General features: G+C 33.8%; 1 protein-coding gene across 1 annotated transcript in view; it reads right to left on the reverse strand.

The window, feature by feature from the left end:
- Positions 1-1,977: 1,977 nt before the first annotated feature.
- Lnpk (lunapark, ER junction formation factor) overlaps positions 1,978-12,038 on the reverse strand; it is a 90,283-nt gene continuing 80,222 nt past the window's right edge. Inside the window, exons 11-13 of the mRNA XM_008855305.2 lie at positions 11,009-11,079; positions 10,200-10,370; positions 1,978-2,485 (exon numbers count right to left, since the gene is read on the reverse strand). Coding sequence (XP_008853527.1) covers positions 2,250-2,485; positions 10,200-10,370; positions 11,009-11,079 — 478 coding nt within the window. The 3' untranslated portion in view covers positions 1,978-2,249. The remainder of the gene's footprint in view (positions 2,486-10,199; positions 10,371-11,008; positions 11,080-12,038) is intronic.

Consider the following 12,038-nt stretch of genomic DNA (forward strand, 5'->3'; position numbering starts at 1 on the left):
CCACCTGACCTGGTGCCAAAAACTGAAAGATCCTCTGCAAAAGCAGTAGATGCTCTTAATCACTGAGCCATCTTTCTAGCCCCTCCATTCATATTTCTTTTTAAAGATGTTTTAGTATCTGTTTGGTTCCATCATTAATTCTTTTTCTCTGGGCTAGGGAGAGAGTTTTGCAATAAAGAACACTTGTTGCTCTACCAGAGAACCTGAGCTCAGCTCCCAGCATCCACCTCGGGTGCCTCACAACTACCTGTAAAATCAGATACAAGGGATCTGATACCCTCTTCTGGCTTCTGCAGACATTTACACACACATGGCATACACTCACACAGACATAAACATCCCCCCACACACACACAAATAACAATGAACATTTTTTTAATTCTTTTTCTCTGAGGTACTCATTTTCAAGTACATCACATGTTAACAAGACTACAAAGTGCTACTAACACACACAAAGCTAGTTAAATTCTTTTTTATTTTTATTTTTTTAACTTTATTTATTTTTATTTTATGTGTATGCATGTACTGCCTGCATGTAGGTAAGTGCACCCATGTCATGCAATGCCCTCAGAGGTCAGAAGAGACTGTCGGATCCCCTGGGACTGGAGTTACAGACAGTTATTAGCTGCCATGTGGGTGCTGAGATTCGTACCTGGGTCTTCTGCAAGAACAACCAGTGTTACTAACTGCTGAGCCATCTCTCCAGCCCCGAAATTCTTTTTCTAAAAAAGATTATACTCCATAGTTTCAGCTTCCCATTTCTTTAATCTATATACTTGGCTGCATGCATATGACTAAATTAATGCAGAAAACTTTGTTTCTGTTCTGAAAAGTTCACTTGCATGTTTTTGAGTTTTTTGGTTTTGTTTTTTAATTTCCTTATCTGCCAAAGAAAGAATCTATGGGCCTTCCACATTTCACAAAAATGTGAATAATAACAAATACTATCAGTTACCTAATATTTATTAATTATCAGGCATGCTAGGCATATTATATAAATTATTTTTATCATCCCAATGCCTCTTAAAAACAGGTATTGTTCTTTCCCATTTTACAAATAAGATAACAATTGCAATGAGGTTAGGTCAATTGCTCAGTAAAGTTAAAATTTAAGTCCAGTACCATATGCTTGAAAACTATAGGTACTATACCAAGATGCCTCAGACTATTAATACTTTATGTTCTTAAATACCTCTCATATGTGAGATATTTCATCATAAAAATAAATTTTTAGATGATTAAAAAATGTGTTCAATTTAAATCAATTTCTTAGAACCAAAAGATTAGTCAGACATACTATTCTTATGTTTGTTTCTCCCTATAGCACAGTAATGTGACTTCAAATTGTTTTAATAAAAGGAAGCTAGAGCAGATAATCATATTTAAGATCCAAGAATAGGACACTATGTAAATAAGTCTAGATATTTAACAAAAAGAAATTGCTGCCAGGTCATCTTTATTTTCCTTAACAAACACACACAAGAGCACAAAATTCACTTATATATCATCAGTATTTTACAAGTATAAATAATACTAAGAATTCAAGTACAGTCAAGTGCAGATATATTTCCTATATGTTAATATGTAAACATAAACTAATTATATACATCATGTGCCTTTGGCCCAGATGCAAAATAAAAGACAAAAAACAAAAAACAAAACAAAACAAAACAAAAAACGTGCACTTGACTGTTCAGTTGCATTCTTAATGAGAATTCGTACCAATGCCTATGTAGTTAAGGTTACAGCTTTCAATATCACTAATGTAAACACCTAAGCAGATATTTCCTTCCCACTAGCAAATATCTCAAGAGTTAAAATTCAATGATGAAGAATTCAAAATCTTAATTTGTTTCAGACCTTAAAACAAACACAATTAGAGAACTTATTCCTAGTCAAAATTGTTCCTATGTCAAAATAGATATTATTTACAGGTTATACATGTAGAAAACAAAAAAATGCTCTTTTTAAAAAAACTTTAGAATGCACAAAATATGTAACAGCTATCTAAATTGTGTGGATCCTTGTACATTCAAAAGGATTTTATTTCACTGATACCACTTTCTTTTAATTTCAGTATCCAGTAGATAGAATTTGACATACTAAACTTGCTAGGCAATCTGAATTTGAACGATATTAAGCATACACCTAAAAGGGCAAAAAAAATTTAAGTACCACCAAAAAAAAAGAGCAATAACTGACATCAACAAGACTACAAATATCCAGTGAAAGGCACATGGAAGCATTTACTAATTTATCATCAAAGACTCTCCACCTAATTCAAGATTAGGGACAGAGTCATCTCTGGGAACTGTTGATCTGGCTTCACTTGTGGTTTCCTCCTTTTCCGTCTCGTCTTGTTTCTCCTCTGACTCCTCTGAACCAGATGCTGTTTCAATCACTTGGCTTGTCTGCTCTGTCACTGGCATTTTGTCATCTGTCTGCTCTGTACTATTATCAAGAACATCTTGTTCTTTTAAAGATTCTGAAATGATAAAGATATAGAACTTCAGTAATATTCCAACACCAGAACTGCTAAATAAGACAAGAAAAGATAAATACACACATGCACATACACTAAGAAAAGCAGAATGGTCTAACATTACCCTTTAATTTGTTAAAATAAGCATACCACTTATGAGTTCTTTGAAGGAAATAAGCTGCCTGTACTTTTTAGTTCATACAAAATGAACTTCTAAAGATACACTTACAACTTCAATGATCAAAATTCGAGGTCTCAAGAAAATTAGATGCTATAAGGAAACAGTAGCGAGCAAATCAAACATTATCTCCTGTTATTACACAGGAATTGTTTCCCTTGTACCTAAGCAAAACCTAAAGCAATATGCAAATGTCTCTTTTTGTGTATGTGCCTGTGCATGCACATATATATGTGTGTGTGTTAAGGTAGTACTTTCCCAGCCTTAAGTACATCTCTATTATTCAAGGATGAGGGAGTCAGGATGCACCTTTTCCAATCATATGTCTTGTCTCCCTTATCCCCATGCAAGTCCTCACTATTTAAACCTTGAGATCAGAATATGTTATATACCTAGTATGCTAAAGGGTCTTTTTCCTTCTGTCTCCATATGGAAAGCTATTATTCTTAGTTTCTACCTGAAAATTTATTCCCTTTAAGTTCCAACTCTTGAGTGTTTAATTGACTTAAATCCCTAACAATAACTTAATAAAATTTTTATTAACTAAACTGCCTTTAGTTCTTTAAATTTTAAAGAATGTGATGGGGGAGGGAGTGATGGAGCAAAGAAGCTATGGGACACCTAATTTTCAAGTCAGAGTTAAAAATCTAGCTTTAAGGTATTTCTTTTAGTTTTCAGAATAAATAGCTGCTAATATTCCTGCTACACAAAATATACTTAATCATCAGCTAAGCAAAATAGCAAATAATTTCCTATACTCATAAAAGTTTCTTTATGATAGACTACAAATGTAACTGATACAGAAAGTCTGGAGGAAGGCCAGCCTACTTACGAAAAGGGTCTACTTAAATTTCTTGTATCATATAGACCAAAATTTTGCAAAGTAAATAAATAAAAGTTTTGCAAAGAAATTTTGTATTATATGCACACATTATCATTCAAGTACTATAAATATGTTTTACATAGTAGTTTTAATAAGCAGAAACATACTCTTTGCCAAGACTTTGAAAATATTTTCAAAGTATTATCTCAAAATAGCTAGACTCCAGTTTAAAGAATTACAACTATCTTCTTTTATAGAATGAAAGGCCCAAATTCTACAGCCAGGGATACAGCTTAATGATGTCTTACTGTATGAAAATTCATATAGCTGATGACAAAGGGTAGTGAGAAATGGTCATAGATCATACTTGAGATACATGATTTTAACAATCCTGGTTAATATGGAACTTAAAATGGTATTACTGGAACACTTGAAATCTTAACAAAAATCCAAGGTAGAAGAGCAGTTAAGTAATTCAAGTTTTGTTATTTGACAAGGGCAAAAAGGAAAAGCAAAAAGGGCAAGTGAAACTCTTAGATATACATATCATTTCTGCTACAAAAGCAAGTTCTTCTGAAGAAAACTTCAGGAGTTGCCAACCATTTGTAATTCAACCCTCAAGGAATTTACCCATAGTAGAATTTTAAGAGTCGCGGTTTTCTACAACTCTCTGGCCATATGCAATACTTGGCAAAACCTTTGCAATTTGTTTAGTAAGCCTTCTGAAACCAACCAATAAAGCCATATAAAATAAAAGCCAGAAAGCTCATAACCTAGTGTACAACTCAAATATTCCCATGTTTAAGTGAACTTAGGCACACAGAGCCAAATTCTAATAGACTGCCTCAAACACTGTACTGACAACAGCAAGAGGGGTCAAGGTTCAAAGTTTAGCATATTAAACTTTTGTAATATTATTACTTTCACAACCTTTTATTAGTCAAAGTCAATTTAAAATTCTAGGTTTTTTGGGAGGGTAGGGGTTAATACAAAGAAGTGGACTATCTATAATACATGAAATCGAAGAACTATCAGGAGTCTCCAAAATGGAAAAACACTACAGCTTCCAATCAAAATTATATTTCAGAAAATATATAGAAGATTAAAAACTTGGTGAAATAATAGTGCTTAAAAATAATTCAAAGGCCTATTTATAACTACTTTTCTTCTCTTGGGTTGATCTGCAGAAAAGTAATCTGTATAGTAGCAACACTATTTAAAAAAAAAAAAAGGTATGTGACCTGCAAACAATGCAGAAATCAGCATTTAATGCTTAAAGGTCAATTTCTTTTTTTTAATTAATTTATTTTTATTTTACAGGTATGAGTGTATTGCCTGCATATGTGTAAGGGCACCCATGTCATGCAGTACCCAAGGAGGACAGAAGAGAGTGTTGGATCCCCTGGAACTTGAGTTACAAACCGTTGTTAGCCACCATGTGGGTCCTGGGATTTGAATTCAGGTCTTCTGCAAGAACAACTAGGACCCTTAATCACTGAGCCATCTCTCCAGTCCCCCAGTCCCTCCCTCCCTCCCTCCCTCCCTTCCTTCCACCTATTCATTTATTATTGAGACAGTGCCTCATTATATAGCCTTGGCTGATCTGGTACTAGTTATGTAGACCAGGTATACTTGGTTGGCCTTGGACTCACAGAGATCAAACTGCCTCAGTTTCCCAAGTGCTGGGATTAAAGACATGTGCCACTACACACTGCATGCCACTTTCATTTAAGAAACCCTTCAAACAAGATCTACACAGGGAGTACAAAACAATTTTAAAACTAAACATCAGAACTTTATGATAAGATTATGTACTATCCCCAAAGTATTTATTTCAATGGCAACATCATTTGCATATTCTAATAAAAACAAAATTGTTTCTTATGAAGCTGTAATCTAAAATAGCTTGATGATATAAAATACATTTCAGAAGATGTTTACTTTTGGCCATAAAATACCAACAGAGAAACTAGTCCTTGTGTTCACAGCAGATAAACAGGCCTATTCTTCCTTGTATGGTCCAGTTTAAACACCACAGCTGAAGAGACAGTTCTGCAGCTAAGAGCACATACAGCTCTTCCAGAGGACACAAGTTTGGTTCCCAGCACTGACTTTGGGTAGTTCACAACCACACGTAACTCCAGCTTCAGGGTATCCAATACCCTCTTCTCACCTCCATGAGCACTCCACTCCACTCCTGCCTGTGCTCTCTCGCCTCTCTCCTCCCCGTCTTCTCCCCCTCCCTCTCCCTCTCCTCCCTCTCCTCTCCCCTCTCCCTTCTCTCTCTCTCTCTCTCTCTCTCTCTCTCTCTCTCTCTCATAAAAACTTTTTTAATTAAAAAAAATACTAAGAGTCAAGTCATCTGAAAGACGTGATTCTATATGTAAGAAAGAATAATAATTTAGGGACTGGAGAGATGGCTCAGCCATTAAGGTAAGGACCCGTGTTTGAATGCCAACACCCACATGGCAACTAATAACTGTCTGTACTTCCAGTTCCAGGAGATACAATGCCCTCTTCTGTCCTCTGTGGGCAGTGCATGACATGCTGCACTTGTATACATGCAGGCAATACAGTCATACACATAAAATAAAAATAATTCTTTTTTAAAAAAAGAAAAAAAAAACAATAATTTAAACAAGCTTTGGCATCTATAATGCCAAGAAAACACTATACCACAATGTGATAAAGCAAAATGATTCATCAATTTCTTTCCCCATTCCTACTCCCCTTAACTTCACTAAAAGCTCCTGGAAGAGCAGCTTTTTCTAATAGTAACAACTTAGCTAGACAACTCAGACTCAAAACTAAATGTAACTGCATAATATCACTGCACCACCTATAAACCACACACATGCAAAAAAAATATATAAGAATCTTACCTTGGCTTTAGCTCTTTATCCTAATTCCTAAGAAAATTAAACAATCTAACAAAACAGTTTCATTTGTTTTTGCCTTATGAACACATCAAAACTTGGGCTTCTTGACACATCAGTGCTCATTACATGTCTAGACTATAAATTTACCCCCCCCCCAATATATTTAGAAACAAAAGTATGAATTCATCCCAACTCATAACAATGACTAATGAATAAAACTTAATTCAATTACAACCAATTATGAAAAATGGCTAAAATTCAAAACATAGAATAGCATATACCATTGATGAACAAGTCAATTAAACAAATTAAGTTTCATTAGTAAGCAAGACCCTAAAACTAAACCATTAGGTGAGGGTGTTTTAGAAAAAGAAGTCCAAAGGCCAAAAGATATATATTTATCTAAAACAAGATGTAACAACATACCATGGGAAAAGTTTACATTTTCAAAAAGCTCAACTTACACAAAGGCATAAATTTTGGGGTCTGATAAATACAGTATCAACAAAAATTTCAGGATCATGGTACAATTTCTTAGAGCACCATAACAAAAATACTAAACAGAATTTTCTCATTCAGTATAACCTACTGTTAAAAGTATTTTGCATAAAAGAATGGCAGATATTAGATTACCAGATAAATTCTATCTAATATAAATTTTACTTAACTATTTTTGTCAGAAGCCATGAGTTTTATTACTATATTAGTGAATGAATACAAGCTATTTTCAACCAAAATAATTCCAAGAACCCTAGACAAATTTAATTGAGCAATAAAAACACAATATTCTTATTTTTCAAACATGATAGCAAAAAACCATTGAACTTATGCAACAATGTAAATACCTAGTTACTCTAATAATAGCTACATCTATGAAAAGAATGCTAGATATCAAGTATTTTGGAAAGCACTTATTATCATCATCATCATCATCATCATCATTATTATTATTATTATTAGTGTTTTGGGGAGTGCACATGTCAACTTTGTGGAGTCAGTTCTCTCCACTATTTTGTGGGTTCAAGGGATCAAACTCAGGCCATCAAGCTGACCTACTGAGTCAGCTTGCCAGTCCAAATTTTTAAAAAAGCAAAACTGATGAACAACTTTAATATTGGTTAGCAGGGACTTAAGTATTTATGTACTTTCATTTAGCCATAAAAGAAAATGAGCAATCTAAAAGCAGGTCATTTTTTAGTGTGCCAAATCTAGTATGTTTTCCAGATAGAAGGCAATTAATATCCCTAGTTTTGTTTTGGTGTTTTGGGGAGTTTTACTTTTGTTTTGTTTCTTTTTTGTTTTGTTTTGTTTTCTTTTGAGACAGGCTCTCCCTGTAGCCCAGCTGTGCTGAAACTTGTTATGTAGACCAGAATGGCCTCAATCTCACAGAGATCTGCCTGTCTCTGCCTCTTAAGTGCTATGATTGAAACATGTGCCACCATACCTGGCTAGTTTGGGATTTTTGTTATTATCTGTTACCAAATTATCTGGATGCATGGTTCTAAATTTTTTTTAAAAGTCAAAGACTAATGGAAGTGATTTTTTTCTAGGTCTCTTTGTTGAAAACTTGACAAGATTCCATATTCTGTTCTAAACAGTGATCCAGAGGTTTTAAAGGCTTCATCCTAAGTGCAAATTCTTCTAATATCAGAATCCAGACAAAACTTAATTGCAAAGTCTTGTGACAGATGAGGGGGGAGTTTCTTCTCTTAGTTCTAGATCATTTATATAGATGCTTGCTGTATTTGTTGAGAGAAAAGCTCAGATGGAAAGAAGTTATCTTTTCAGTGTATCTGTAAATTCAAAAACACAATGTACACAGTTCCTGCTATTGGGAAGCTATTTCAATATGCTTTAGAAACACAAAAATTAGAACATTTTTTACATTCCTCAATTTTCTCTAGCATTAATGAATTTAGAAATCAGAAATTTTAGCTCCAAGCTACACTGGCCATTAGCACAAAGTAGATGGATTTCAATTAACATTGTCTTATTTAATGGTTAATTTAATTGTAAGGTACATCACTGGTTTTTAAAACAAAAGTAGCATCCTCAGTTCATCAAAAATACTTGGCATTATTTGCTATAGAAATCCCACTTTGCTGAAATTGTAACACAGTGTGGTGATAGGAGTCTTGAAGAAAAGTTTCATCTTCTGGAGAACCAAAGAGGAAAAAGGTGTTCACAACCACTCTGACGAATCCAAAGAGAAGTATGAAAAAGTCACTACTCTTAAAACGACCTTAACAAAACAGAATTTCGTTGCTTCAGGTTTCGTTGCTAGTACCATCGAGTCATCAGGCCCTGCTTCAAACTTGGTCTTCACCTATTAACATTACTTTACTAGGGTTCAGTTTGAGCCAGTGAAGACTTCATTCCGGAGATTTCAGACAGAAAATGAGACATCTGAGGTATTGTTCCTCCTAGATGAGAAGGAAAAGTATAGCTGTGTGTTGTTTGCTAGCTATCCATCTTGACCTTAGCAGAAAAAATAAAGGATAGGACCCATTATCAAGATTTCTATTTTATTGGCTGTTTTCTTTTCCTTAAGGAAAAAAAAAATTATTGGCTTTCAAACATTCACTTTAGCTTTCATAAGCAAGGTTACTTATGGAATGGACTTCAACTTTCCCTCTATGCATCTTCAGTACGAAATATTTTATTCTCAGTTTCAAGAGGCTGCAGTGCCATGGCAGATAGCTTGCATGTGTCAGCATGCAGCTCAGAGCATGACTTAAGAGAAAAAGAAAAAAAAAGTTTGAGACTGTGTTTGGAGTTGATGTTGCAGAGCTGGAGACGTTGAATGCATTCTCAGTATTGGAAGTATACAGGCTCAGTCACAGCTATCTGATTTCACAATCATTTTGATAGTTGTTAGTAAGCCAAAAGCCAAGCCCAATTCAGCACACATATTTCAGGTTCATTCTTCAAAGTTTAAAAAACAAAAAAACCCTCAAATCTCATACTAATCTTCATCTAATGTATATGCTTTATATAATCCAGTCAAAGGAATTTTTATTGCTTTTATAAAAATAAACAGCATATAAATGATAATTCCTGTTAAATAAATTATATGAACTAAACTTCCAGTGATTTTATACAACAGGTATTGCACCAAAATATCATGCCCTGTGTCATAATTTTAGCAATCTTCACTGAACTAATTAACAACAACAACAAAAATCTTGGCTGAATACTACTAATAAGAAATAGTTGGCAGTTCCTCTACCTCATCTTTTCCATTTTTTTATAAAACTTCCTTAAGAATTCCTAAGACAGAAATGCAAGATGAATTCTAAAATACAAATTCTGATAAATCCTATTTTCATACAAGGTTGATTTTTATATCAAAAGCAATGCTAATCTCATGTACCTATTAATGAAGTTGTCCCAAAAGATGAAGATGACTTTCCAACTCCAAAGTCATTTATACCAATTTGAATGGTAGACACATACCTATTTTACCAAAGTCAATTACACATCTTCTAAGTACTTTGTCCTTATGAACAGCTGTTTCCTAATTTCAATATTTTATTGAGATAAATACAAGAAACTATTTCATGAAAGCATTACTAGTAGAATCTCAGAAATTTTTAGAAGAGCTCATTCCATAAACAATGTTTAACTGGTGCTCGATGCCACCAATCACAACATAATCCGCACTGTAAAATGGAAAAACATCATACCAATCACGTAAGGGGCCATCAGAGCAATAGCTGATATATGCAAGCTGAAAAATCTGATGTTAATCCACTGTCACCTTTAATAAACATTATACTTTTATTTTTAGGCCACATACATTACTGATACAAAACAATTTAGTTTACATTCTCCTACCTTCACTGAACTGGTTCTCTGATGAAGGTACACTTTCTGATGGCAAGGAGCCAGCTGAACTTGAGCCTTCCACTGCCTGTCTCTTCTCAAAATTAAACTCTGGAAGTCTTGGAGCCTGGGGTCTTGTTTTTCTTGCAGGATTCAAGAAAAAACAGTAGGCACATCGAAAAGCTGCACAGAATTTTTTTAAAATAAGAAAAAATTCATCAACTAACCAAAGTTCAAAGACTAATCAATAACACAAGATTTTTACAAATAGCCAAAGAATCTTTCAAAAATTAATTTTAAAGCAGAAAAGGTATAAAAAATTAGTTTAACAGCAAAATCATATTAATAATTAAATATTTTACTGAACTTGTATTTCTAGTCAATAGAATAGTTATTTTTAAAACTTGGAATCTTGGCCATTTGTATCAAGAAGATGCAGTATGTTCTATTTCTGAAGCTAATTTGTCACATGAGTATTTAATAGTGGCTACATGTGAAAATCCCTGGTGAACTTAAAAGAAAATGCTGATGCTTAGATCCTGCTCCACACTAATTAAATCAGACTCCCTATAGGTGGGTCTGGGTACCATAACTTTTTTAAAGCTCTTCAGGTGATTATGGTATGCAGTAAGTTTAAGAACAACATTTTAAGAAGGAACTTGAGTTACTGTTTCGCTTTGTTCTTAGTATTAAATAAGGGCACAATGTACCTGGCCAACGTGTGCAGACAAGTACCTAAAATAAAACGATATTTCACAGAAGTGAAATAGAATGAAATATTTGAGTAAGAGATTCAAACTTAATTATCCAATAATTCTTACCAATATATTCAAACTCTTCCTTCAAAGCCATGCCATTATGAGAAAAACACTGCTGACATATAAGGGCATACCTACACCACAAAGAAAAAAATTAACAATTACAAATACAGATAAAGCTCACTGGAGAGTCTATTTAGCCATCATGATTAACTTATATTTTAACATAGCTGAATATACTATAATAGATACATGTTAGTTAGCAAATTATATTAAAACATTCCTTAAACAAAAGCCAAAGTTAACCAAAACCATAATTTCAACCAGTTTAAAATATAATTTAGGAACTAAAAGTGTAGTTCAATGATAGGGTGCTTGGTTAGCAGGTGTTCAGTCCCCAAGCATCTAAAAAATAACACTTTAAGTTTCTCAATGATTATTCCTGGAGATGATAGATCCCAAGTCTATGATTTGGTAAGTCTGGAAAAGATGGAGTCCTCTTAGAGATACACAATGAATATTATAGAAACCTTTGAGAAATATTTCAGAAAATAAATGTACTTAATTCTATGTAATTAGGGCCAACAGTTAATTTTTATATGACATGATTCCTATCCCTTTCTATCAGTTACACTTAAACATCTTCCTCATTTTCTGTTCTCTAACCAAAACCCAACAGACACTCGGCTTAATCAACATTCTGTTTTGAATAACATGCAACTTACTAAATTATCATTAAACTATGGCCCATTTATGAAAATGATACTAGTAAAGCTGGCCAATACCTTCTCTACTATCCATGGAGGTATTTTTGTTTGGGTTTTTTTTTGTATTTTGAGACACGGTCTCCCTACAACCCTAGATGGCCTGGAACTCGCTATACAGACCAGGTTGGATTTGATCTCACAGAGATCTGCCTGCCTCTGCTGGGCTCAAAAGTATGTGCCACCACGGCCAGCATTCACTGAGTTTTTTGAAAGTCAACACAATGTCAATTATTCTTCACATTCATAACTATCTTCCTAGAATTATGGAAAGGACCAAATAATGTAATAATTGGAGAAACATTTTGAGTTTAATAAGTACTAAATAA

This window comes from Nannospalax galili, unplaced genomic scaffold (assembly GCF_000622305.1).
Source record: "Nannospalax galili isolate Female #2095 unplaced genomic scaffold, S.galili_v1.0 scaffold346, whole genome shotgun sequence".
NCBI lineage: Eukaryota > Metazoa > Chordata > Mammalia > Rodentia > Spalacidae > Nannospalax > Nannospalax galili.